At 34.5% G+C, this 24,882-nt stretch overlaps 1 protein-coding gene across 2 annotated transcripts in view; it reads left to right on the forward strand.

The window, feature by feature from the left end:
* The window catches only part of AMN1 (antagonist of mitotic exit network 1 homolog), a 38,615-nt gene that overhangs the window by 4,161 nt on the left and 9,572 nt on the right, over nucleotides 1-24,882 (forward strand). For both annotated transcript variants that reach the window (XM_039882367.1, XM_039882366.1), the window contains exons 2-6: nucleotides 8,719-8,851; nucleotides 19,213-19,357; nucleotides 20,929-21,146; nucleotides 21,458-21,514; nucleotides 23,669-23,780. In XM_039882367.1, the coding sequence (XP_039738301.1) occupies nucleotides 8,719-8,851; nucleotides 19,213-19,357; nucleotides 20,929-21,146; nucleotides 21,458-21,514; nucleotides 23,669-23,780 (665 nt within the window). The remainder of the gene's footprint in view (nucleotides 1-8,718; nucleotides 8,852-19,212; nucleotides 19,358-20,928; nucleotides 21,147-21,457; nucleotides 21,515-23,668; nucleotides 23,781-24,882) is intronic.

Consider the following 24,882-nt stretch of genomic DNA (forward strand, 5'->3'; position numbering starts at 1 on the left):
TAGCAAAACAACTTAAGAATGAAAAAAGGATCTGACTAGGCAGTTCTGTAAAGATGATACACAAATGGCCAACAAACATATACAGAGATGCTCAACACCATTAGCCATCAGTGAAATGCAAATCAAAACCACAGTGAGATACTATTTCGTAGCCACTAGGATAGCTGTAACCAAAAAGACAGATAATGTCAAATGTTGAAAAGGATAGTATTAGAACCTTCATACACTGCTGGCAGAGTGTAAAATGGTACAGCTACTTTGGAAAACAATTTGGTAGTTCCTCAAAAGTGTATACATAAAATTATCCTATGACCCAGCAGTTTATGTGACCCAGCAATTGAACTCCTAGATATGTCCCCAAGAGAAATGAAAACAACATGTTTACCCCAAAATTTATACATGAATGTTTATAATAGCATTATCCATAATAGCCAAAAAGTGGAAACAATCCAAATGTCCATAAACTGATGTATGGGTAAACAAAAAGTAGCATATTTATACAATGGAATATTATTTAGCAACAAAAAGGAACAAAATGCCAGTATGTGTTACAAAAGGCTACATGTCGTATGATTCCATTTGTGTAAAATGTGCAAAATAGGCTAATCTAGAGAGACAGAAGTAGATTGATAGTTCCCTTGGCTGAGGGAGATGAGGAAGATTGGCAGGTTACTGCTAATGGGTTCAAGATTTTAAAGTAATGAAAATATTATGGCAGGATTATAAAGTACAGCAAAGGGAATATAGGGAATATAGTCAATAATATTGTAATTACCATGTATAGTGCCAGGTGGGTACTAGACTAATCAGGGAGATTACTTTCTGCTTGTGGGGAGAAGGGTCAGTAGGTAGCTTCTATTACTCAGCCCCTTCATAATACACCTCTACTTCAGAGTCATCTAGCTTGAGAGCACACTCTTCCAGGGCAGCTCACATTCAATGACAAGGATATAAAGTTCCAACCAAAAGTAGAATTCCTGTGGAAAAACTGTTATCTTGACTTTAATATGCACAGTTGTATCATTTGAATTTTCACTGTGAATATGTTGCAGAATCCTCAAGATGAATAAATAACATTAACTATGCTTTGGAATTTGTGAAAACTCATGGAGTCGCTATGGTTTGAAAGTTTTTGTAACCCTCAGATTTATAAATTGAAGTCCCAACCCCAAAAGGTAATGGTATTAGTAGTTAGGGACTTTGGGAGGTATTTAAATCATAACAGTGGAACCTCCATGAATGAGATTAATACCTTTATAAAAGAGGCTCCAGAGAGATTCCTAGTCCCTTCCACCATCTGAGAACACAGAGAAAGTTCTGGCTGTGAACCAAGAAGAGGACCCTCACCCAGCCATGCTGGCACCCTGATCTCATAATTCCAGCATCTAGAACTATAGGAATTAAATTTCTGTTGTGTATAAACTATCCAGTCTGTGGTATTTTTTTTTTAATAGCCTGAATGGACTAAGACACAGCCCTTAAACAAATAAAATTCAAACCTTCACATGGGGATGCCTTCATAACACAAACAACATACGACTGTCATACAAAATTACTTTTAGAAAAGAAGAGTTAGCAGTCAAAATTTACAAAGCATGTAAGGGAAAAAAATAGCATGAAAGAGACTCAACAGGAAATAGAATTGACACTTCAGGAACTACAGATGATAGAACAATTTGAAAGGTATGTTTAAACAAATATATTAGAAATGTTCAAAAATGAAGGAACAGTTACTCTTTAAGGAAGAATACAGATAAAATAACAGATTTTTTTTTTTTAATTAAAAGCTCCAGGAAAGAAAAATGTAGTCATTGAATTAACAATCTAAAACACTGGACTTTGATACATCCTGTCTATCTAAAATAAGACCTACTGGTTTCCCTTTCTCCCATACTTATTTACAGTTAGCTGAGTCTGGGACCTTGGTGGGTGCTATTGAGGTCATACTGCAGGATGGCTTTATCTTGCTACTTGGCCCACTGTTGATAGTAGCCTTCATTAAATGCTTTAAGAGACAAATTGAACAGATTTGGTTCAGCCTCTGTTGGTCAAATTAAGTAGCAGACAGAGTGATACAGTTATATAAATATTTGGGTTCATCCAAGAACATGTTGGGGTAGATAGTTTTGAGAGGCACTCTTCCATGGACCTGCACGTTCTTGCTGGATATGCCAAGAATACAGGGCCCTGATTATTCTTTACCTAGGCCATTTCTCAAGGTTGCATTTGCAGCAAGCAACCTTAAGGGTGAAGTGTTGTCTCCTTTCAAAAAAGAGTGAGCTTGCTTCAGTTTGCTATAGAAGTAGTGAATCCCCCAAACTCAGTGTTTCCCTCCTGTAATACAAAGTGCTGCATGGGCGAGCATCCATCTGGACCCACTTACCTTACACCGTAGGACTTGTAGGGCATGAGGAACCAACACAGACATGAAGCTCTGCATTACTGTTCTTGTCATGAGTAATAAAGTTCTTTTTCTCTGATCCAGCAATCTCATGTCTTCTGCCAGCATTCATGAAATGGTAATAGGCTAATTTTTAAGCCTGTAAGTAGGGCAAATTCTCGTACCCTGCACAATTCTTGACATATACAAAAATCAGTTCTTGGAAGTTTGTAAGTCAAAAGGGGAAAGATAAAACAAAAAATAGGTTTTGTTTCTAGAAGAAAACATAGAATATCTTCATGAACTTAGGACATGAAAGAGTTCATAACAGGACACAAGAAATACTTGTCATAAAGAGAACACTGATATATTAGATTACATTAAGATGTATTTTTCTTCAGAAAAATAAAAAAAGACTAAGAGTAAAAAGGCAGTTCACAGCATGGGAGATATATTTGCAACATATATAACCAATAGAAGACTCGTGTTCAGAATATAAGAGGAACCCCTACATACCATCAAGTAAAACAGTCAACCGAAAAGAAAACTTGGCAAGATATTTGAATAGATACTCCACAAGAGGCTATCTAACTGAACAATAAAGAAATGAAAATGTGAATGTCCTAAGCACAGAAATCAGACAAGAAAAAGAAATAAAAGTCATCCAAATTAGAAAGGAAGAAGTAAAACTGTCATTATTTGCACATCTCAATATATGATACTATATAGAGAGAACCTTAAAAATTCTACCAATAAAACAATTGGAACTGATAAATGAATTCAGTAAAATCTCATTATACAAAATTAACTAAGAAATTAGTTGCATTTTTATATACCAATAACAAACTATCAGAAAGAGAAATTAAGAAAACAATCCCATTTACAACTGCATCAAAGAAATAATAAAATACTTAGGAATAAATTTAACCAAGGAGGTAAAAGACCTGTACTTGGAAAATAAATGAAAGTGTCCCATGCTCATGGATAGGAAGAATTAACATTGTTAAAATGTCTATACTACCCAAAGCCATCTATAGATTCAGAGCAATCCCTATCAAAATACCAATGGCATTTTTCACAAAACTAGAATAAATAATCCTAAAATTTATATGGAACCACAAAAGACTTAGAATAACCATAGAAATCTTGAGAAAAAAACAAAGTTGGAGGTATCACAATACCTGATATCAAACTGTATTCAAGGCTCTAGTAATCAAAACAGCATGGTACTGTAATAAAAACAGACACATAGATCAATGGAACAGAATGAAGAGCCCAGAAATAAACCCATGCCTATATGGTCAATTAACCTATGGAAAGAATATACAACGAAGTAAAGACAGTCTAGTCAATAAGTAGTATTGGAAAAACTGGACAGATACATGCAAAAAAATAAAACTAGACTGCCTTCTTATATTGTATACAAGAAAAGGTTCAAAATGGATTAAAGACTTGACTTAAATATAAGACCCCAAACCATAAAACTTCTAGAAGAAAACATAAGCAGTAAACTCTGATATTACTCTTAGTAATATTTTTTCTGATATACTTCAGCTGGCAAGGGAAACAAAAGAAAAAATAAAACGGGACTACATCAAACTAAAAAGTTTTTGCATAGCAAAGGAAATCAGCAAGACAAAGAGACAACCTATAGATTGGGAGGAGATATTCACCAATGATACATCCAATAAGAAGTTAATATCCAAAATTTATAAAGAACTCATACAACTCAACATCAAACAACAAAACAATCTAATTAAAAATTAGAGGACCTAAATAGATATTTCTCCAAAGAGGACATACAGATGGCCAATAGACATATGAAAAGATGTTCAACATCACTAATCATCAGAGAAATACAAATTAAAACCACAATGAAATATCACTTCACACCTGTCAGAATGGCTATTCTCAATAAATCAACAAACAACTGTTGGTGAAGATGTGGAGAAAAGAGAACCCTCGTGTACTGTTGATGGGATTGCACATTGGTACAGCCACTATGGAAAACAGTATGGAGGTTCGTCAAAAAACTAAGAATCGATCTACCATATGATTCAGCAATCCTTCTACTGGGTATTTACCCCAAAGACTTGAAAACTCATATCCAAAAAGATATTTGCACACCGATGTTCATAGCAGCATTATTCATGGTAGCCAGAACATGGAAGCAAGCGAAGTATCCTACGATATATGACTGGCTAAAGAAGCTATGGTACATATATACAATAGACTATTACTCAGCCATAAAAAGAGGTGAAATACTGCCATTTGCGACAACATGGATGGACCTTGAGATGATCATGCTCAGCAAAATAAGCCAGACAGAAAAAGTTGAAAATCACATGATATCACTTACAAGTGGGATATAAACCTAAAAGCAACAAATGAACAGGACAAACAGAGACTCATGGACATGGACTATAGACTAGTGGTTACCGGAGGGTAGGGGGTCAAATATGTGGTGACAGAAAGAAATCTAACTATGGGAGATGAACACACAGTGTAAATATATATATATATGCCTTACTGTTAAAGTGTACAGCTGAAACTTATTGGATTTCATTAACCAATGTCACCATAAAAATAATTAATTAATTTTTTAAAAATAGAACTACCTTATGACCCAACAATTCTACTTTTGGTTATTTATACAAAGAAATCCAAAACAGTAATTCGAAAAGATATATGCACCCCTATGTTCACTGCAGCATTATTTACAATAGCCAAGATATGGAAGCAACTTAAGTGTCCATCAATAGACCATTGATTAAAGAAGAAGTAGTACATATATATAATGGAATATAACTTGACCATAAAAAGGAATGAAATCTTAACCAATTACAACAACATAGATATAGACCTAGAGGTTGTCATGTTAAGTGAACTAAATCAGAGACAGACAAATACCATATGATCTCACTTATATGTGGAATCTAAAGAATAAAATAAACAAACAAACAAAACAGAAACAGACTCATGGATATAGACAGCAAACTGATGGTTGCCAGATGGGAGGGGTTGGGGCGCTGGGTAAGAAAGGTGAAGGGATTAAGAACAAATTGGTAGTTACAAAAGAGATGTAAAGTACAATATAAGAACTATAGTCAATAATAATGTAATAATTATGTATAGGTGGGTACTAGACTAAACAGGGGACCACTTTGTAAATTATATAAATGTCTAAGCATAATGCTAAACACCTGAAACTAATATAAAATAATATTGAATGTCAACTGTAATTGAAAATTTTTTTAAAATAAAGGAAAATTAAGGAGACTTCAACCAGTTCAATCTTCATTTATATTTAATATCAGTGTTTCTCTTATGAGCCCCATACTCAAGTAACTAATGAAAAAAGTTCGCATACTCAAGTTCACAAGTAACTAACTAATGAAAAAAAGCATTTTGTACTTTTGGGGGAAAAAAAAGAATTGTGAATGTGCTCAAATTAATAATCAGAGACTATAATTTAAAGCCACATTGCATTGCTACTATACACTCACTAAATTGGCTAAAACTAAAAGGAGTGAGAATGTCAAGTGTTGACATGGATTCCAGGAATTCTCATTTACTGATGGTAGGATTGTGAATTAGTATAACCACTTTGGAAAACTGTTTGGCATTAAGCTAGCGTATGCATACCCTATGAGCTAATATGTGCTCTCCTAGAAATATAGCCAACTGAAACATAGATACATGTGCACAAAAAGACATGTCCAACAGTATTTATATTAGTATTATACAGAATAGTAAAAAATTGTAAACCACCCAACTGTATATCGGCAGTAGAAGAGATAGATAAATTGTTCAAAGAATGGAATATAATGCAGCAGTGAAAATGGACATGAACAAGCTAAACAAACTATAGCTATCTACATGAATGCAGATGAATTTCACAAACATATTAACAAAAAAAGCCAAAGGAAGATGGTGGAACAATATTAAAACGAGACTGAATAGACTCTGAAGTGAATAATATGGGTAGACAGAGACACTACTCAGTGATAAAAGAAATATTTCACAGGAAGATGTAATGATCATGAATATGCAACTAACACAATATAAAAAATGATATCACAATTACATGGACAATTGAGGAGGTCAATCATGTTAGAAACAATACACTAGTTTGCATTTTACCAATATAGAAAGCCAACTCTATGTTATTTGTGGATTTATTTTTACATGTTTAGTTATTAAATGTATAATAAAATCATGGACAGAAACTTAAAAACTTCAGGGTAGTAGTTGCCTCTGCAAAGGGAGATAAAAAGAGTAAGTTTGAGTAGGTGTTCAAAAGGAGGCTTTAATTTTATTTGAAATGTTTTAAGTTCTAAGAAGGATGTCTGATACAATATGATAAAGTAGTAACATTTTAAAATTCTAGATTTTGGGTACACGAATTTATATCAATTTCATTTTTCTGTATTTATTTTTCATTTTAAAACAGTAATGCTCATAAACTAGCAAAAACTAGTACAGATGAAAGGAAAACTTTCAAAATACAAGTATTGCAAACTAAGTGTTCTACAGATTCAGTAGAAAATATAAGAACATAGAAGAATTAAATAATACTATTAACAATCATATATACTTGTATAATAAATTTGTTTGCACATATGTGTACATACACAGAGATATTTAGATACATATATGTAATAGAACATTACATCTCTCAAATAGAGAATATACAGTCTCTGAATATAGAGTATGTGCAAAGTCAATCATGTATTTGGCAACAAAAGCAACACTTACAAATTTAAGTCAAAAAATAGCAAACTAGACAAAGGCTATATATAGACAATTTAGAGAAAAGCACATCCAGGTAGCAAATTCATGAAAAAATGTTAAGTTTACTAATAATTAGAGAAATACAAATTAAAGTAATAATGACATGCTACTTTTCACCCATAAGATCTTCCAGCATTTAAGAATAGGTAGATCTTAAAAACATAGTGCTGAGTGAAAAACTATACAAATCTATGACATACATGAGTTAGAAATACATGCATACAACAATCGTGTTTAACGGACAAATACAACAGAAGAATACACATTAGACATTAGAGTGGTTTGCTGGAGTGATGGGGGATAGAATTGGAAAATGGAGATAATGGAAATAAATGGAAAAAATGAATAAAATGAACAATAATACCTACTGCTTGATGGATGTAGATGAAAGGGAACCCTACAACACAGATGACAGAATAATGAAGTATTAACAGAGTTCCTGGAAAACAATCTGACAACATATGTTAACATATCCTTGAAATGGTGGAATGCTTATCAATGGAAGAATGACTAAATAAATTATCCACACTGTGCAATATTGGATAGCTATTAAAGGTGAACTAAAATTATACTTGATGCTTTGAAGAATTTCATAAGCTATCAAATAAAACGAGATGTAGAAAAGTGAGAATAGAATGCTGCTATTTAAGGAAACAATGATTTCCTCTCATCTTTTAAATGTATGTGTGGGTATGTGTGTATCTGTATAAGCACAGAGAAAAATAAACATATACTAAGTTAGTATGAGGAATTAAACTAATGGAAGGGGGAAGGATAAGAGAGGGAAAGGCAGAGACAACCAAAAGAGGAAAAGAAAAAATATTCTACTAAAAAAACAAAAAAATCAAGTGAATGGCCACATTTATTCATTAATGTAAAATTGTGTATATGTAGGGGTATTTGCAGGCAGGAATTAAATAAGATTTACATGTATTTGTTTAAAACATGAGTTTCTCAGATAATTGGAATTTCAGGCCACGTATGAGATATGTTGGTCGTATAGGTCTTGATTGTTGCTTGCTGTGATAACTCTACTTTATGCATATACACTAAGTTTATCTCTGTGATTTGGAATCTTTGTAGTTATAGTTCTTTCTCTAGTGATTTCCTTACCTGCATAATTTTTAAGAAAAATAATGAAAACAAGAATGATGGATTAACAGATAAAATTTGTCAATTAGTAGGTCCTAGTTTAATGTTTATTTAGGAATATGTGACTGAAATCTTATGTCTTAGGCATTAAAGAGACTGATTTAGAAAAAATGCTTTTTTGGTCATTTAGAATGCATTTTAGTAAATGAGGTATGCTGAGAAAAAAGTTAAAATCACCTCAGTTAAAAATCACTCTTCTAAGAGGAAGAGCAACTTTTTCATAACTGAACACAGACTAGGCTTTCGAATCTTATGAACCTTAATTTATAGATATTAATGTAAAATGTACATCCTCTTTATGAAAGGACTAAGTGTTTAACAAACAGCATTAAACAAATATTAAGAATCAGTACTGGTACAGTATAATTTACTATATTATATTTTTATTTTAGATGCCTTTGGTGCTTCATGAAGAATATTTCCAGATATATCACAGACATTAAGCCTTTGCCTCCCAACATAAAAGATAGACTGATTAAAATAATGAGCCTGCAGGGGCAGATAACAGATTCAAATATAAGTGAGGTAAGAGTATGTACAACTAACTGTAAAGCAAGCATATTATATTTTACTGTTTGGGTATGGTTTCAGATTTCTAGAGCAATGGTATGTAGTACAATTAGTAATAATTTTAAAATATAATAAAGCATCAGCATTCTTTTTATCTTCTCATAATCAAAATGTTTATATGTAATAGCTCCCTAAAAATGTCCTGCTATGGATTCAGTTACTTTCCTTGTCTTTATAGTACCAGCACCATTGATCTCTGTGTTTTCAAAAAGTCTTAAACTTTTTGATTAATTATACCTCAATAAAACTGGAAAAAAATAAAAAGTAAAATGCAGTATGAATAAACAATTGGCCAAAAAAAAAAAAGACCCATAGTAAGAAATATATGTTACATCATGACTCTAGTACACAAAGCACACTCAGGTGTAACAACACAGCAGGTCTTCGAATAACATCCTTCTGTTATAATGTTGATGAGATGCCATTGGAACTTAACTCTTGTTTGTATCAATTAGCCTGTGGTAAAATTGGTTTTGTTATATGTCATATGTCATTGGCTTAAAGTCACAGAACCTATTGATGATGTTAAGTGAGGACTCGCTATACTGTGTGCAGTATACTTGGATATTCTGTATTTTATTCTATTATGTCTTATTTTCTTTAAAAATGTCAATCGTAGCCTATTAAATTGATTTTATCCATTCTTGGATAACAATCAGCAGTTAAAAATGACTTCTTTAAACTCTTCTCATTCTTCTGGATTCCTCACACTTGCTAATTTGCAGTTATTCCCCTTTCCTACAACAAAGCTAAATTGGCTATTCTATAAGGCAGTAAATATAGTAAGGGCCTCCAACCTGAATTAAAATCCTACCTTTGTCACTCTTTCTGACATCGAGCCTCAGTTCTCTTACTGTAAAATGGATTTGTAGCCATCATCACTTTCTATAGAGACTAGAACTACAATTGTCTCTCCTTATCTGTAAGAGATATGTTCCAGGGTTCCCAGTAGATGCCTGAAACTGTGGCTAACAATGAACCCTATATATACTATGTTATTTTCCTATATGTATATACCTTTTCACTTAAAGGAAGTACTTTACAGCTCCTCTCTGGCACACCTGAGTTGCCAGCTTCACTGCTTTTGTGCTTTGGGGCCATTATTAAGTAAAATAAGGACTAATGGTCAGTCTGATAACTGAGATGGCTTTTGAGTGGCTAATGGGGAGGTGGCATATACAGTGTGAATACAGTGGATGTGAATACTGGGATTCACATCCCAGGCAGGATGGAACAGGACAGTGTGAGATTTCATAATGTTACCCAGAAGAGTGCACAATTTAAAACTTACCGAATTATTTCTGGCATTTTCCATTTTATATTTTTGGATCATGGTTGACCACAGGTACCAAAAACCGGTGAAACCACAGATAAAGGGGACTAATGTACTAATTGTTGTCTTTACCACACATTCTGCCCAAAGCCTGTGATCAAAAGGAAGCAAACTCTGATGACAGCACTCCAGCATATGACTATTCTTGTGACTTCACATTGTAATTGTGCTTCAGTGCGCCTTAGGGTTTCTTCTGCATTAACCTGATGCACCTTTAATGCTTTATTTTCTTCATGTTAGCTTGCATTTAAACATAGACATTTTAGTGTTGTAGTCTGCTTGGCTCTATGGAGGTAGAATAATACTTTCACATTCTTATTGTTGATGGTTCTATGGATGTATATAATTTATGCACGACTTAACAGATGAAACATTACGACACTACAGAAAACATGAGTTTCCTCTTTCCTATCATCTCCATTTCATTCTATCCCTTTAGTCTATATTTTAGTGACTTAAATTTTTGTTTTATGGCAATCTTTAACATTTATTTAAACCTAATTTTACCTGAATAGAAATGGGCTTAAGGGGATGAATGAGATAGAAAAAACAAAAGTATAATTTTCCTCGGTGCTCTCCCTCCAATCTCCATCCTTACAAGAGTGCCGTTTATGAAACTATTTATAAAAGCCAAATCTAACATCTGTTGCAAAGTTGCACACCTCTTTGGATCGCTTTTTTTTGTAATATTTCCTAAATCTTTTTATAGTCTCTGGATGGTGAAGGCCTTTTTAAACATGACACTATGAAAGAAAAAAATAGCAAAGTGGAGTTGATACTCTCAAGAGAGCAATCTAAAATGGAGCCAGGAGGCCTCCAGGAAGCTGAGCCAACATACCCTCCCTACATATGAAATTGAACTTTTGAACTAGGCAAAACCACAAATGGCTGTATTCTGATATGGTTCTAGAAACAGGTTCTGCATCACTGAACTCTCCATTAAGAAATAAAATTGTCACTTAGCAATAGACTAAGCAATAATCATGTATAGCACAATGTAAGTTGGCTTGCTAGCACCAATCACAACTCTTTCAAAACAATTTGAGTAACCCGTTTACAAGCCCCCCTTTTTCTATTTTTATAAACTTTGTCTCTTTCTTTCCCCCTCAGAACACAGTTGAGTTTCTACTCAAATCTGTGTGTGCAGATTGCAATTTCTAAAGACCCCAAATAAAGCTTCTGTTTGCTTTGCAGTTCTTGGTCAAAATTAATTGACATTACATGGTATCAGAGAAATGGGATCCAGAGTGACTTGCCTCCTTTTCCGGTGCCTCTGTTGATTTGATTAAGGTACCAACAAGAGTCCAATGCACTCTGTCATCTCCCTGGTGGCTTTGTCTATGGAACTTAAAATGCCTGTCTGGTGAGTAATTACTCTTGCAAAATAGAAAGCTCACTTTCTAAGGGAATGGCTGCTGAAAAGCTGCCTTCTAGAACTTGTGCTGGATCTGTGTATAAAAATTATAAGCCCTCCTCATCTTGCAAATTTCTGTCTTACTGGACCATAATTACTTAGGACAGTTTACAGTTAAACTGGTCAACTTGGAGCTCTTTTGAAATCCCTAATTCAGTCTCTCTGAATAGTAAGTTGAAAAAAGGCTACAAATAAGCAACCTTGTAGGAAGAGTATTTTAATTGGCGTTTTGAGGCCTCCAAATGTACAAGTGATTCAAAAGTTGCTTCATTCCACAGATTCTAAATTAACCAAAGCAAATTCCCAGTTATCTCAGAAGCTTGCTAAACTTGAGGAAACTTCTAGTGTCTCCTAATCTACACCTCTGCACCTTTGCTGCTTGCCTTTCCTCTCCATCTTTATCCTTCACTCACTGAACTCCCCCTTTTTTTTCATAATGATGAACCTGAGGTTCCATTAGACACACCCTACTCTTACCACCTCATTTAAAGTCAAGCCATCAGATAGGCCTGGCCCTGGATGAGAGCCTCTTATTTCTAATATCCCATGGACTAAAGCTGAGCTCTGTGCCATTACTAAATATTTTCCTAATCCCAAAGAGGACCTCATTGGGTTTGCTTAAGAATTTCTGCTCACTGTTCAAACATATGAGCCAGAGTTCTCTGACCTCTATCAGCTTATCCACCTGCTTGTAGGAGAAGGACCAAAGTGGGATGGAAAAACCCTATGAACAACTACTTTCAAGGACAAAAAGCCATGAACTCAGGTTCAAAGTTGTCTAAACAGCTTTATGAAAAGATACCTCAGGCTTTTCCTTGAGTTACTGATTGGAAGAAAACTTTAAAATGTATTCAAAAACCTGATGAAACTGTTTTTGATTACTTTGATAGATTTGAAAAGGTGTTTAAACAGTATTTCAGCCTAGATGAAGTCATTGATGACACCTCAATGCTTTTTAATTCATTCTTTGTTAAGGGCCTACAAAACAAACTTGAACAACAGGTTAAAAAAATTACAACTTAATTGGGACACCATGCAAACTCATGACTTAGGAAACTATGCTCAGAAACTCTCCTGGGCTATATAAAAAGAAAACAGAAAGCTACACAGCCCTAAATGCCCAAATTTAGGCAACTGGAGTAATAAACCTACAATTATAACAATTGATGGCTAAATTCTCTTCTCAGGGTCCCCAAGGCAAACCACCATTTAAAGGTGTTTGTAGTTATTGCAAAAGGCCTGGGTATTAGAAAAAAGATTATATAGAGCTCAAAAGGCAATTACAAGGCCAACAGCTCATAGAATTTGTGAATCCCCCTCAGGGAAATACCGCAGTTTTCTCAGCAATAGGGTTGCTCCGGGATTAAAAAGGGATTTTCCCCATGTTCCTAACTAATTTCTTAGGAAAAATTGATCTAATGAGAATGAGATAACTAGGTCTCTGATGGATATCAGAGCCACCTTACCACCTTATCAGTTCTTAACCCCGCCAGCCTCCATTTCTCTTCCTGAGAGTACTGAAACCATACAAATGGTAAGAGTTTCCAATCGGCCCATGATTATCTCCAGATCCATTCCAATTCCTTTTCAATTTGGACCTTTTCAAGGAACCTACTGATTTCTTTTAGTTCTCTCTGTCTCTTTTCATCTCCTAGGACGAGACTTTCTTGAATTTCACAAAACCTATATTTTCATCTTTCAGAAGGGGAAAATATGCTTACATCTTGAGCTTCTAAAGACCTTCAAGAGGACTCATCTATGGACTCATTCATAACTATTCCAGTTTTTTCAGTTACCTTAAATGATCCAAACCTTCTTTTAGATTCCATTCCAAATGAACTTTAGTCAAAAAATGCCATGGACATTGGTTGCATTCATTCCATACTAGCAATGAAAATTCAAATTGACAAAAATAAACCTTTGCCCAGCATCTATCTGTACCCTCTAATGCAGAGACCATTCAAGGAAGCAAACCTATCATTGAAAATATCTCAAACAAGGCCTCATCTTTCCCTGCACAAGCCCTTGTAATACTTCTATCCAACCTGTTAAAAATACCTCCCGGAAGGAGATGGAGATTTGCTCAAGATCTAAGAGCCATAAATAATGTAATCATACCTAGGTACCCAACTGTGCCTAACCTTCATACCTTACTCTCAGCCATACCACTGAAAAGTAAATTCTGTTTGGTTACAGCTCTTTGTAGTGCTTTCTTCTTCTCCCTCTTCTCCTTCTCCTTCTTCTCCTTCTCCTTCTCCTTCTCCTTCTCCTTCTCCTTCTCCTCCTCCTCCTTTTCTCCTTCTTCCTTTCTTCTTCTTCTTTTTTTTTTTAAAAGCATTTATGTTGATTCTGAAAGCCAATTTTTATTTTCTTTCACATGGGAAGAACAGTATGCTTGGACAGTAATGCCTCAGAACTACATTGAAAGCTGATTTACTTTTCCCAAATTTTAAAGGCAGATATCCCTTATCGGTCCACCCTTTTACTCTACATAGATGACCTTGTCCTCTGCTTACCCTCTGAAGCATCTCTTGGTTATAAGAACTAGCAAAAAAAAGAACATAGGTATCTAAAGAAAAACTTCAATTCTATAAAACTCCCTTGCCTTTAGACCCTTTGAGGTATGGGAAATGGACTTTATTTAGTTGCCTGCTTCTCAAGGATACGAATATGTGTTAGTAATGACTTACAGGTTTTCTCATTGGGTGGAAGCATTGCCATCCTGCAAAGTCACAGCCTCAATAGTATGTAAAATACCCTAGGAAAGATCTCCCACACCTGGGGAATGACCTTGGAGCTCCACAGAGACCAGAGAACTCCTTTCACAGGACAAATTATACAGTCTGTTTCTAGATCTAGCTGATTTTGCAACATTTTCATTGTGTTTATCATCCCTAGTTTTCTGGTCTTGTAGGATGGACTAATAGGATGACCAAAACTCAAAATAGCAAAACTTGTAGAGACTTTTAATCTGCCTTGGTGTAAGGCTCTTCCCTTGGTGTCACTCAACCTAAGCTCTACTCCCTTTAGCAAACAAAGACTGTTTCTCCTTTTGAAATCATTACCAGCAGATCCATGAGATTAGATCGAGGGATATATGAACATGCATTGCTAAAAGGAGACGTCCTGCTCTGCTGTAAAGAACTCATAGGTGCCCTTGAGACTAACTCATAGCTCATAGAGCAATCTTTCCATAGCGCGCTCCTGGGAGAAGATCTGCCTCAAGGTCTCCACCCCCAAGATTATGTCTATTGGAAATGCCATCTCCATAAAGATGCCCTTCGCCCCCGATGGAAAGGGCCTTATCAGGTATTACTAACTAATCCTTGTGCTGCTAAGCTTAAGCATATTGACTCATGGATTCATGTTTTTCACTTAAAAAGGACACCCACACCTGAGTGGTCATCTCAGCCTGTTGGAGAGCTTAAGCTGAAAATCTCTAAACAACCGAAGGCCACCACTAGAATTTTCATTCTGAGATTGAAGCAGATGACACCTGATGTAGATAGCTCTCTCAAGACCCTGGACCAGGCCAGTCATACTTGATTCCACCCAGTAGCTTTATTCCTGGTCTTCCCTTGGACCACCTTTGTTTCATTTTCTAATTACATTGTAATCATTGCCTAATTTTTACATGAACAAAACTCTTGATAAAACAACCTTTCTTATCCTAGCTCTTTAGTCTAATTTCAAGATGAACATATTCAGATTCTTATGTCTGCTTGCTGCAATGACAACCTTATTTGCCTTTCAACACTCTTTTGCTGCCACCATACAGTGATTATCCAACAATGCCAGTTTAACTGACTTTGATATGCACCCAAGCTAACCATACTCATGATGATCCAGAATTAATGTCTTCGCCCCTAAGCCTTGAAAGCTTACAAAACCTAACATGTGACCTTCCTATAGCCAAATCTATCTGTAAGGTACCTCCAACCCACAAGAGAATACCCATAAATACAATCTGGACTTACTTAAAACTTATCTGTTTTGAAAATACAAATGGTTCAGGCAGAATCTTGGGTTATGTCCCTTTAAAAATGTATAACTACACTCTATTTGATTCAGATGACTGTGAGTTCACACCTGAATTGGCCATAAGTGATTACAGTGTTACTTCTTATAATGCCTATGTAATAGGGGGAAATTCAGGGAATAATACCACTCAATCCTGAAAAGCAGATGTCTTCCCACTCTTGAATACTACTTAGGGACTAGATTTTAAAAATCTCATATTTGGTGAAAAACAAATGAAATCTGTTTCTTAGGGAATCCCATCCCCAAAGTTTGGAACAAAACCCATGCTAATCTTTCAATCCTGACTCAAATATATAGAATCTGCAAGTGCTCTTTTAATCCCTCTCATGTTAAGTCTTATGATGACTTTAATGTCTTCTGCATTGATGGCTATTACGAACATCCAACATAGGGAGGACATGAAGTCCCTGCCTCAGAAGTAAGGCTTAATACTTCCCTCAGAGTTTGGATTGAAGGGCCTAATTACATGCTGTCACTTGAGGGCACTGGGTGCTTTTTCTCACGTGGCACCCAAATATATGCCACCTTGCCAAGCTGATGGCGAAGTTACTAACTGATATTGTCACCAGAAAGACTTCCTTCCTCTGCTTTTATCCCCAATCCAGGCTCTTTTGTCTAGAAACTTTGACCAAAACAAACCAAATGGAATTGGAATATCAGGTATGGTCTTTTCGATCCTCTTTCCACACATTATAAATGAGCAAGGCTTTGGGCATGCCTTGCTAGAGCTTTCCTTTCTTGGTTTGAAGTAGCCAAATTAGAAAAGCCTATCAGAATTCTTTCTATTCTTGTAGCACAATCATAGAATGCTACAGTTACTGCCTTTGGAGAACAACAAGAAATGATTGATAGTCTGGCTGAGGTAGTACTACAAAACCAGAGCTGTAGATGTGTTAGCCACCCAACAAGATGGTACTTGTGCGCTATTTGGAGAGGATTGTTGTCTCCATGTCAGCGAATCAGGTAAAATAATACAACAGCTTGAGGTTCTGAAACAAAATATAAAATCCTTGAATAGGCATAATATTACCTTATAAATTGGGATTAGACAGATGTATTTAGCTGGCTGCCCACAGGAATAGGGACCTGGCTTTGTTCTGGCTCTGTATCACTGAATTCTTTATTAGGAAATAAAATTTTCATCTGGCAATAGACATAAGCAACATGTATAGCACAGTGTAAGACAGCTTGTCAGCACCAATCACAGCTCTTTCAAAAAAACTGTGTAACCCCTTTGGAAGCCCCCACTTTTTCTGTCTTCATAAACTCTGTCTCTTTCTTTCCCTCTTGGAATACAGTTGCATTTCTACCCAAATTCATAAGTTTAGAATTGTAATTTCTAAGGACCCCAAGTAAAGCTTCTGTTTGCAGTTTTTGGTCAAAACTGACTGACGACACCTAAGTTAGAAACCAAGAAGAAAAAGATTGATGTATTTGATTATGTCAAAATGTGAGCTGCTTTATGTCAAGAAGAAAAAAAAGAAGCAAAATCAAGTAACAAACCAGGCAAAACATTTGCAATATGTACGAAATTCTGTGCGTTTTTTTTTATCTTGACAATTTAAAAAATCTCCACCAACCAATAAGAAAAATCAAACATATGCTAAAGTAGAAGAATCAGGAAATACTCAAAGAAAAGAAATATAAATCACCAATAACATATGAAAGAATATTTAACCTTATTAGAAACAAAAGTCGTAGTTTGGCAGAGACTTAAAAAATAATAATAATCAGCGTTGACAATAGTGTGGGGAACTGTTGCTTTTATACCCTGCTTAAGAAAGCAGAAATTGATAAAATCCTTTTAGGAGGATAGTTTGTCATTAACTATCAAAAGTCTTAAATTTTTGCTTACCATTGACTCAACAATTTTACTTCTGGTATTTTTTTCCAGTTTTATTGAGATATTATTGACATGACATTATATAAGTTTAAAGTATAAAACACAGATGATGATTCAATATACTCATATATTGCAAAATAATTAGCACAGTAGGGTTAGTTAGCATGTCCATCATCTCACAGAATTACCATTTACTTCTGGTATTAATCTCAAGAAAATAATAATTGGGAAAGTACACAAGTACGTTCATCATGTCATTCATAATAATAGAAATAGTTGATAGTTATATACTGCATATATTATAAGCAAGCCACCTTTATTTCTCACAAAATATTATCCCCATTTTAATGAGGATAGTGAGGCGCAAACAAAACAAAAACAAATAAAAAACAGAGCTTGATCACACTCATAGGTTTGAAATGCAGGCGGTCTGCCTCTAGAGTATGTGTTCTTAATCACTATACTATATTGCCTCCTGAATCAGCCTAAATGTTCAACTTAAGTGTTTGCCAGTGTAGGATGCATTTAATAAGTTATGGTGCATGCATAGAATGGAATAGTATGCAACTATAGTAAATTATTTTTGTAAAACATGCTCATTTTATAAGTATATATAATCCGATTCCATTTTTTCTTGAAAGAATGTTTTTAAAAACTCAGAAAAATCAAAACTAGTATTATGTTTTCCTTTGGGTGTTGGTATTATGCATAATTTTAGTTATAGTGGTTAAAAGCCTTTTGGAATTAGAAGGATCTGGTTTCCAAGTGTAGTTCTGCTCCTTTTTTGGCTGTGTACTTTGTGTTGCTGTTTAAGCTCTGGATGTCTCAATTTCCTCATTTATAAAATGTCAGTATGTCAGGGGTATGTGTATGAGAGAGAGAAAGAGGGAGAGGGAGAGGAAGAGGGTGAGGGAGAGGGAGAGGGAGAGGGAGGGGCGGAAGAGAGAGGGAGAGGGAGGGAGAGAATTAAATAACATATATCCTTCCTGGTAAGTGCCCAATAAAGAGAAATAGTTATTATCATTTTTATAATTTTTCTATATGTTTGACTGTTTTACAATAATAATACATTATTTTTATATTCAGAAAAGTAAAGCCATTTATATTTTGGGAAAAAATAAGTAAAAGTAAAATAACCCCAAAAAGAGAGTTCAGAATGCTTTGAAATTGATATGCTACTTGTTGACCTGAGTAAACATTCGATAATACTGGGTTTATTTTTACTAGCTCCCGAAAATAAGAATGAAGGAGGTAAATGTTCTAGATAAGCAATATTAATACCCACCCTATAATCATTTGTTGTATAAGTGATTAAAGACTCATACCTGCTGAGCAAAGAGGCATACGGCTGGAATCTCTAATAATAAGCAGGAATTACTGGAAGAGGATAAGCACCTCACCACCCCGATTCTGCTTCTCAGGTCTAGTGGGACTTTTCTCTGTACCAGCCATTTGTTCTCAACATTCTGTGTGTTCCAATAAAGACTTAGGGGCACTAGAAGGTGCACTTCAAGATGTAAGTAGGCTTGGCTTTTTTCTGCTTTTTGTATCTTTCCATACAGACATGTTTCTATATTCTTTGCTGTATTTTTCATTCACTATTTGTTATGACCACCAAAACACTGAATGTGAAATAAACATATTTATTGGAAAAATGGACTTTTCAAAACATGTATTTATTACAGATTTTACATCCTGAAGTCCAAACTCTAGATCTACGGAGCTGTGATATTTCAGATACTGCTCTCCTGCACCTGTGTAACTGCAGAAAACTGAAGAAATTAAATTTAAATTCCTCAAAAGAAAACAGAATTTCTATAACTACAAAAGGTATGTTTATTAACACCGAATGAATTCGTAGATTACTGTTCACCATCTGGTATAATTTTGGAGGAAAAAAAGGGGGGAAATATGTCAAAAGAGAATATGAAGATGTCAAAGAAATAGAAACTATATCAATAAAAATATTCAAACTAAGGTAACGAACCCAATTTAGAATTCTTGCTTGTAAACAGGGCTGAGAGTTAAGAAATACACTGGGTAAGTCACTATCTTGTAGTTTAAACATTTAAAATAAACATAGTTGGATACTTCTGTATTTTAAATATTTTGCCTGGTATAGTGGAACAAGAAATGACTAGTTCATACTTTGTTACAGCTTTTTTGATGCAATATTATAACAGAAAATTATCAGATTAAACTTACTAGGCACTCTCCTATCAGTCTGTACAATGCATAGGTTTTCATGGCCAGACGACTACATTTTTCAGCGTCACTATTACATGAATTAGTGGATTTTTATCTTTTTTTAAAAAAAATAGGTTGGTTTTTTTTTTTACCTTTTTCTTGAATATAAGAAAGAGGGACTTAGTTGGCTAAGTTTCTGGAAAATTTTGTGGATAGTTGGCTCTATATTGCAATCATCTTGGTTAGCAAGTTAGGATATTCATAATATTGCAAAGAAGCATGAGTTTTTATTTTATTTTTTTCTTCTACCTCACCTAGCCCCCGCACCCTTCCCAGCCCCCACTGGGAAGCATCCTGGCCTGAACAACAAAAAGCATAAATTTTTTAATGTTTGCACAAGTAATAACTCACTAAAAAGAACTTTTCATGTTGGACAATGATGAATAAAATAAGTTATAGAAAACAATAAAAATGACCTACACATAAAATTCCCATCTCCCTTTTGGTGTATTTTTTCCACAAAATTCTTTTCACAGTATTATAATGTTTGTTCATGATTGAAGGGCTCAGGATCCCCAAAGCACTCTTTTATTTATGTGGCACATTATATATCCATGTCCAACGTGCATTTGCATCAGTTAATTGGATTTAAGGACTTCTCTTTTCTTGCTCCTCAGTAAGATTGATTCAGGGTGACAAAAGGAGCATGACAGTAGAAAAGGGAGAAGAGAGAATACATAGACATAGATATGATGCCTAAGGATAGGCATGGAAACTATTACTTCAGGCAGTTGGTCAATTTAACTGATTTCTCTTCAGAGTCCATAAGAAAAATAATTTTATTACTTTAAAACTTTTGTTTTAACAAAAAGGAGAATCATTTCCTATTTAGTTACCTAATTTGGTCATGAATGACTTGGCTATTTCCTAAAAGCCAATGTACTCTCTATTCATAAACAATAAAGGCTTACTGTTAAATGCAGATATTCTGGAGAATATACTACAGACTGTGTAGAGAATTCCTACAACATTCCAAAGACTTTGGAATGACAGCATTACTGGAAAATAAGTATATCCTCACAGATGGACTACTTTGAAAAAGACTATCATACAAATGCATGTATCAGTACCAGTGATTGCTAAAATGCAAATCAGTCACATTTCTTTCATATATACATGTATAGCTCATTAATACACAATTGTGTTTTCCCCAGGAATAAAAGCTGTGGCTTCATCTTGTTCATTTCTGCATGAAGCTTCTTTGAAAAGATGCTGCAATCTCACTGATGAGGGAGTCCTTGCTCTTGCACGCAATTGCCGGCTGCTAAAGATCATTGATTTAGGTGGCTGCTTAGGAATTACTGATGTGTCCTTACATGCATTAGGAGAAAACTGCTTATTTTTGCAGTCCGTTGATTTTTCAGCTACTCAGGTAAATAAAATACAGACTTGAAATATGGAAACTGTATGTTTTTGCCCAGTATTTTCAATGACTCATCAAAAGAACATAATTATCTTTGTTGGCAAAATTGTTGACCAGTTCATGCTTTGGTGGCTAAGTAATTGCAATATAATTTGGCACATTCTGCACATTATTTTAAGTAAGGGTGGAAGGTATGTGTGGTTAAAACACATTTGCTGAATAGGAGACAATAAAACTATATCTAAATGATGAATAATTTTTAGAAAATTTTACTTCCATCATCTTCATTTATGTGCTGTATTGTTTTTTCCTTTGCTTAGGTATCTGACAATGGTGTGGTTGCGCTTGTTAGTGGACCTTGTGCCAAGAAATTAGAGGTAATTTGAAAATATCTATAAAGATCATGTTAACTAATTTTTTATATTATCCTCAGAAATTATTTTTAAACCCAGCAGACAACCAGTGCCTTATTATCAATTAAGTATTTCCATGAATTTTTTTTTGTCTTTACCTCTTTATTTCCAGAGTAAAGAAAAACTGATAGAGTAGAAGATAAAAAGTATGCTTTAAAATAAAAACCCATTTTATTTCCAATGAAAGTTCTTATTTTCCAGAAGTTTTAGCTTCTAACACATTTAAGGATGGTCTTATTTTGGATGAAGACTGAAAGTTTATCAATGTAAAGTGATATTTTTTAGAATTTTCATGTCTGACTAATATTCCTACCAGGATTGCTTATTCTCTTGCCATCATATTTTTCTGGATCCATGAAGGGATCCAGAAAAGGATACTACTGTGCCATAAAAGTTATTTTGAGCTGAAGATACTTGAAAATCAACTCATATAAAAGAGGATTTGTCTGAACATCCCCCCCACCCACCACCAATCTGCCTAAAAGCAGAGCCTTCCAAAAGGATTCACCTGTCATCAAACCCCCTTCAGAGAAGACTTCCCACACCAGTAGAGATCACTCCTATCACTGGAGAAGTCAAATGAGAAATTGTATAAACAAATACTGTCATAAGATCATCATACCTGCTATCTACTCTCCGAAAGGCCCATTCTTGTCTTTACTAAGTCATTTGTTTTTCTATAAGTATCCTTTTAACCCCACCCCCTTTCCCTGTTAAGATGGAATATAAACTCTAAATCCTAGCCATTTTTTGGAGACACTTTCTCTGTGAGCACACATATGAGTAAACTCTATCTTTTTTTTTTGCTAATCTGTTTTTTGTTAGTTTAATTTGCAAGTCTCCAAAGACAGGATAAAGAAAAGGATTTTTTTTTTTACCCCAATAGCCATATTATACAGCTGTTTAAAAATATCTTAAAATTAGTGTTCGGCCTTTTGATTCAATGACTAATGTGGCACCTAAATCTCCATAAACAAGATTTAGTATTTTAAATTTTTACAGAGTAGTTTCATAATGTATGTGTTCTTTTACAGTTTTTTTTAATTCAAAATTGTTTTTCAATTTTTCAAGCTCTAGTGAAGTATAATTTACATGCAGTTAAATTTACCCATTTATGTGTACAGTTTGAATTTTGGTAATTGTTATATAGACTTGTAACTACGGCCACTTTTAAGTATAGAACATTTCCATCACCCTAAAAAGTTTTCTCCTGCACCTTTGCAATCAGTGCCAATGACAATACTTTGTCATTGTGGTTTTGCCTTTTATATAATTTTATATAAATGGAATCATTCAGTATATAGTCTTTGGTTCTTTACTTTTTTCTTTTACTTCTTTCACTAAGTATACTGTTTTTGAGATTCATCCACGTTGTTGCATGTGTTAATATTTCATTCCTTTTTTTTTGCTGAGTAATATTACAAACTGGATATGACAATTTGTTCATACATTCACCATTTAATGGACATTTGGGTTCCAATTTGGACTATTATAAGTACTGCTATGAATATTTGTATAAAAGTATATAGATATTATGTTTTTATTTTTCTTGTATAAACACCCAGGAATGGAATTGTTGGGAATATAGTACATACATGTTTAACTTTATAAGATAGCACCATACTGATTTCCAAAGTGGCTAAACTAACATTATGTTTAAAATTTTTGTCTATTAATACAAATAGATATTTTTCATTTTAACTGTTTTATCTTATTCTATTATATTAATGAATCACCATTTGATTCCCAGTCATTACTTCTTTACTGTTACAAATAATATTACAATGAGCATATTTGTAAATTGTTTCCTTGTGCACATGTACAAGAGTTTCTCTCTATACACTGGACATCTGGAGTTGGAATTGCTGGGTTCTAGGGTATACTCATCTTCAACTTTAATAAATATTGCCAAATTGCTTTATAGAATGGTTGGGCATTTAACTTAGAAAGCTGCTATACCTTCCAAATTACTGCAGACTTGCAATAGTACTTTCTATAGAGTTTTCTTTACAAGTAGGTATTTGATTCTTTTTGTATCAGAGTATTTCTCAAGTTTTTTTTTCATATGGTTATCATAGACCTATTTTTTTCTTTTGAATATCCTTTATTTTTAAATAGGAGATTCATATGGGACATTGTGTGAATCTGACTGATGAGGCTGTAGAAGCTGTCCTTACTTGCTGTCCTCAGATACGTATATTACTGTTCCATGGGTGCCCCTTGATAACAGGTTAGTATGATAGACTTCTTGGGTTCAAATCCTGGTTTTATCTTTTAGCAATTGTGTGACCTTGAGTAAGTTACTTAACTCGTGCCATTATTCAGTTTCCTCATCTGTAAGATAGGTATAATGTCAGTACCTACCTCATAAACTCGGTCACGATGATTATCTGACGACACCATATATATGGTGCTTAACACATAGTAATGGCTCAGTAAATGTTGGTCGTGATGATGGTGGTGGTGGTGGTGGTGGTGATGGTGATGGTAAACACTCAATAAATGTTACCTAGTATGAGGATGATGGCGATGGCAGTGATAGTGGTCATGATACAATACATGATGCTTAATGTAGACAATAAAAAAAATCAAGTTTGTAATATTACATATATCAAATATGTTAAATAACCATCAATCTGTAGCCGTTGAGATTCAGAATAATTTGGACTCTTAGGTTAATGTGGTTCTTCACTGAAGGAAAACAAAGTACTCATAGCCCATTTGGCCTGTATGAGAACCATGATACTGTATATCACTGTGCCCCAGAAACCATAGCACCTCGCCCCTTTGACATTATCCTTACCTACGCCACAATATAATCTAGATCTCACTTGTAAATCAGTACTTATGCCAAGTCCTTCTGGCTCATTTCTCTAACTACAGTCTAAACAGCTATTCTCTAGGTTGAGTTACTGTCCTAGAAGTCCTTTTGACAACTGATGTTTTTTCTTATATTTGGACCACCAATGTAAATCAAGCCTATAATAGGTTATATTTGTTTACCAGTGACATCTATAATGAAAACTATATCTAATTTTAGGCAAAACATCTCTCAAAAAGCTAACGCCAAGAGGGACATTAGAAATTGTTAACAGTGGTTACCTCTAGGGAAAATTGTAGAAGGACAAGAAGAGGAAAAAACCTTCACTATATACATACTCTTTCTGCCTCTTGAATTTTGTATCATGTGACTAATTTTACCTTCTAAAGTTAATAATAATTTTAAGAAAATAATTTAGAACCAGGAAAACTCATAGGACTGAGTGCAGGGGATTGGTACATGTGTATACTGCTTTGGGGGTTGTGAGAAGGCAAGCAAAGGCTCTCGAATG

The sequence above is a fragment of the Pteropus medius genome, unplaced genomic scaffold, assembly GCF_902729225.1.
Source record: "Pteropus medius unplaced genomic scaffold, Ma_sr-lr_union100, whole genome shotgun sequence".
Lineage (NCBI taxonomy): Eukaryota > Metazoa > Chordata > Mammalia > Chiroptera > Pteropodidae > Pteropus > Pteropus medius.